This window comes from Sinohyriopsis cumingii, chromosome 15 (genome assembly GCF_028554795.1).
Source record: "Sinohyriopsis cumingii isolate HCF-2022 chromosome 15, ASM2855479v2, whole genome shotgun sequence".
Classification (NCBI taxonomy): domain Eukaryota; kingdom Metazoa; phylum Mollusca; class Bivalvia; order Unionida; family Unionidae; genus Sinohyriopsis; species Sinohyriopsis cumingii.
In genome coordinates, this window is record NC_142975.1 from 80,315,877 (window position 1) to 80,320,105 (window position 4,229).

General features: G+C 34.8%; 1 protein-coding gene across 1 annotated transcript; it reads right to left on the minus strand.

Moving 5' to 3' along the window:
• Nucleotides 1-201: 201 nt before the first annotated feature.
• On the minus strand, nucleotides 202-3,939 carry LOC149782156 (cGMP-dependent protein kinase 1-like). Its single transcript, XM_089934831.1, has 4 exons — nucleotides 3,674-3,939; nucleotides 2,483-2,611; nucleotides 1,080-1,194; nucleotides 202-477 (listed from the first exon to the last, which is right to left on the minus strand). The coding sequence occupies exons 1-4, from the start codon at nucleotides 3,823-3,825 to the stop codon at nucleotides 373-375; spliced, it is 501 nt and encodes a 166-aa protein (XP_089790957.1). The 5' UTR covers nucleotides 3,826-3,939; the 3' UTR covers nucleotides 202-372.
• Nucleotides 3,940-4,229: the final 290 nt, after the last annotated feature.

Consider the following 4,229-nt stretch of genomic DNA (forward strand, 5'->3'; position numbering starts at 1 on the left):
AAATGTGCTAATTTAAAAATATAAAATGAACGATTAATGTGTTTGTTTTTGCCAACGATTGGTTTGTAATATGCATATATTTTGTATAGAGATATCAAGTATGTACAACTCTCAGTGGCTGATGGCCATCACTAAAAAACGTCCAGCAAAATATTTCTTCACAGATTTTTGTAGACACTGTTGAAAATCATAACCCTTCACTCTGCATCTGATTTGCATGCTTCAGTGATTCTGCGCGTGGTAAGCTTTCTTGATAGTCTCCAACATCAGGATTCAATTTTAATCAATTAATTTGCATCTCAGCTACTAAATTTATGTTCATCGGGCAAACATATAAGTTGACAGATGTAAGGTGGGAATAGTAGAACTGATCTAAAAGTCCGGGTCCCAGCTTGTTACGTCATCAATGCGTGGATAATCTGCTTCTTCTGTGAAGCTTTCACAATCGAAATTTCCAGTATCAACTGAGGATTCGACCTGAATAACGAAACACACATGTCTTGGGTTAATATCTAGTTAGAAAACGATCAACGAAGGAACAAACAAAAAAAAAAATAAAATAAAATAAAATATTGAGATAGAAAGACAAAAAAAATCCCACAAAACAATGGCAATGGCCAAAATACGATTCACTCAGTTTGCGATGATATTACTTGACGTGATGTACAAAAACCTGTCCATACATGCAGATATTGTCTTTAAGTGTAGATGTCGGAGCAAGATAACTGGTTCCAAATAATGTGTATGTGTGTTTGTTTGCTTTTAGAAACTAGTATTAGGCGGTGCTTAAATATGGATATTCATCGGATGGCAATGAGGGTCCGATTGCCTCTTTTAATGGGCTGTTCCTAACTGGGGTTCTTAAATGAGTTGTATGAAGCAACCACGTACTCCAATATAGTTGGTATCTCAGGATTAACAGCCACTTCACAGTAATTAATGATCTTGCAGTTTGTTTATTTCTGCATGTTGCTGTTTTCTTGGCTTTGTTTGTTTGTTTGTTTGGGGTTTTTTTTGCGGGTGGAGACTGGCATGGTTCAGAAAATAAAATGGAGAGAGAAAGAGAGAGAGGTTATAACCTTTGGAATAAAAGGTAGTTCCATTATTCTGCCTCGTAAGTCCTCCCAGTGAAATTCGTTAAACCATCCAAGCTTTGGTATTCCCTGCGCGGTGGGGCGTTTGACAGGATTATTTCTTGAAAAGAAAGGAAAAGGAATAAAGGTAATGCTTGAATGAAATTAATCAATATATCAATTATGCAAAGAGCGCGTGGGTATTATAGGCATGTCTCTTTTGGTTTTAAATGTTTAAATGTTTAGTTATGAGTTTATTCATGAGCAATACCTTGTTATAAATATTAATATTCAGTTATGTTCTACCCTGCACCGTGATACAAAAGACAAAAGCATTATATTCTTTCCATTCTTCTAACGTTACTTTAAATGGCTGACGACCCTGTGATGCGTAAGGAACAGTGCATTTTCTAAATATCTTGTATGAGAGAGATATTCAAAATTGTAAATATTGATATCTTATTTTTTTCTATTAATGGCAATAACGGAAAGTGCTATCCTTGGAATCTGCAAGAAAATGCTTGATAATACTATTCTGATCAAGCACGAGTGAATATTCTACCGTTATCAGATTTGTGTCTATCTATCGAGAATGACAGGCTGATAGGGACAGGGAGATATTCGGGCTAACTTTCAAATTTCTATATATAGAGACAGACAGACAGATTAGATGACAAGTGTACAAGGAAAAATAAGACAATAATGAAATAGCTGCAAAATTCTTATTCACTTTGTCGTTGTACAGACACGTTTAGCTACAGATGTTCAACCTACACGTTATTTCCGGCAAAAACAAGTGGCAAACATTATGTTTTTCTCTAAACATTTGAAGAAAATCTATGGTGAATTTTACAGTTCCATAAAAATATAAAGTCTAGCGCTTCATATATTGTGATATGGTCAACCGTGTTTTCCCCTTTTTCAAATTGTCTAGAAGCAAATGAAAGCATAGATATATAGTTTCACGTATACAAACACTGAAACCCGTGCGGCAGAGTCATATATCTACAGAGGTGAGATAAGAGAATCCTTAACTGGTGCACCGCTCTCTCTCTCTAAATCTGTGCTTTAGAAATGTGTTAATTTAAAATCGAGTAGGTTTTATTTTTGTGTGCTTGGAAGTTAGAAGTTTGTTGTCTTCGTTATGTCCTCGGTGCCTATATGAATCAGACTATATCCATCGTTCAACTCCTTTGAAAGAGCATTTCTGGTATATAGTTAGTACGTTGAAATCAAAGACGAAAATACCTTCTTCCTTGTATAGTTTCCATATAAAATCTACAGTGTTCCTATGTCACTTCAGTGGACAACAGCATCGATCCCTTTCAGATATATGAAGTTTCCGAAAGAGACCTTCAGAAATGTTTTTTTACATTATTTACAAAGACATCAGCATCTCTCCTTCTTACCTGCATAATTTTCGTATGAAATCTTCAGCGATCTTTCTAATTTCGGTTGGGAAGACAACATCATTGATGCCCTTTATGATATTATTACATATCTGCATGTCATTATCATCCTTGTCTGCAAATAAGGAGCTGGAAGAAGAAATACAATTGTTGAAAGATACACAACTTCATGTGCTGACTAGGTACTTCTAAATAGGTACAGAAAGGATAACCTAAACAGACAGAAAGCATAGCAAAATCAATAACTCCTAAGGACCAAGTAATTTTCGACCTTGACTTGAGGTACAAGACAATATATATCTGTTGACATGCTTTAACCAAGAATTATGTCTCCATGACGTGTCTTCTTTTTCTTCTTCTCTGAGTTATCTTACATAATGGAAATAAATTAGCACATGCTAGAAACAGAGACTGTAAATATTTCACAATTGGATTTGTGAAGGCATAAATGATTGTACACGATGTCACAGGTTAAATACGCATTTACCATTTGCTGTATCCGATAACGGTGACTGAAAATTATTACTGACAGATGCATCCGTCAAATGACTAGGTAGAATATAAAGTAGTGCATGCGATCATCATTCACAATAACACAACTACTATGTTTTGTCCGAAGTAATTTTGCTGTAGCTGTCTCGGTTAAGTACCAAACACGCATTAGATACAGACGCATGCACATTCTCACATTACATATTAATTAATGCTATTGCATGACTGTATTATTTATCATTCACGAAGTATAAGTTTAATCACAGCCGTTGTATTATTTTTTTTAAAAAATAATTTATATAATGTATGAATTAAAGTTTAGATTTTTCTTTAGGTTAATACAAAGTCGGTATAAATAAACTTTTCTTTTAAATAGCTTTTAGTTTTAGTTTATTCGTTACTTTCGGTTCAGATATAAAAAATGTACGTTTATGTAAAAGAAAGGCGTAGTTAGACAACTAGATTCTCTTTTTGTGTATTAAATATATTATAATTTTTATGCGAAGATGCGTAACTTAATCATTCTTACATGATCGAGGCAGCTGTAACTGTTTTGACATGTGCGCTATTGCGAATTCAGCTGTTTAAAAACACCAGAGGCTCGCGTACTGTTTAAATGCATGTACTGCAGACACATGCGAGTTTTGGTGCACATCAAACCGTTTATAACTCCCATACACAGTGTTTGTCAATTTTTACCGCCCAGAAAGCATAGCAAAAACAAGAACTCCCAAGGACCAAATATCTGCCGCTGTGTTGTGTCCCTTTTTTAAAATGATCTCAGGGGCTATATAATCTGGCGTTCCACATAGCGTCTGCGTCTTTTTTCCTGGTCCCACCTTCTTGGCCATACCAAAGTCAATCTATTGAGAGAAAGCAACGCATAAAATGGTATGTGTTATATGAAGCTGAAAAGCGGAGTGTATTCGGAAAGTACTTAGTAACCTTAACTTGACAATTATCCACCATAAGTAATGACAGGTGAAATGTTTACCGAACACACCCATGAGTGAGGATGGGGATGATCTATCACTGATTCACCGAATGCGATTTACATCAATCCGACATGTGTTGCAAAATATTTATCTAAACGTTTTACAAAACCGCTGTTAATTTGTGTATGACACTGGGAACTTAAATTAGGACTATGAAAAAAATGTTGCGAATCTATGGAAGAAAAGGACAAAACATATTAGATAATGTTTTCTCACCACATAAAGAAATAATATTTATTATCAAAATGAAAGAATGAAAA

Excerpts from the sequence above, each read along its gene's own strand:
- LOC149782156 (XM_089934831.1), bottom strand. The coding sequence starts at position 3,825 with ATGGCCAAGAAGGTGGGACCAGGAAAAAAGACGCAGACGCTATGTGGA. Across the intron at positions 1,195-2,482 it reads TTCATACGAAAATTATGCAG|AAATAATCCTGTCAAACGCC; the intron begins GTAAGAAGGAGA and ends TTTCTTTTCAAG. Across the intron at positions 478-1,079 it reads AACTACCTTTTATTCCAAAG|GTCGAATCCTCAGTTGATAC; the intron begins GTTATAACCTCT and ends TTCGTTATTCAG.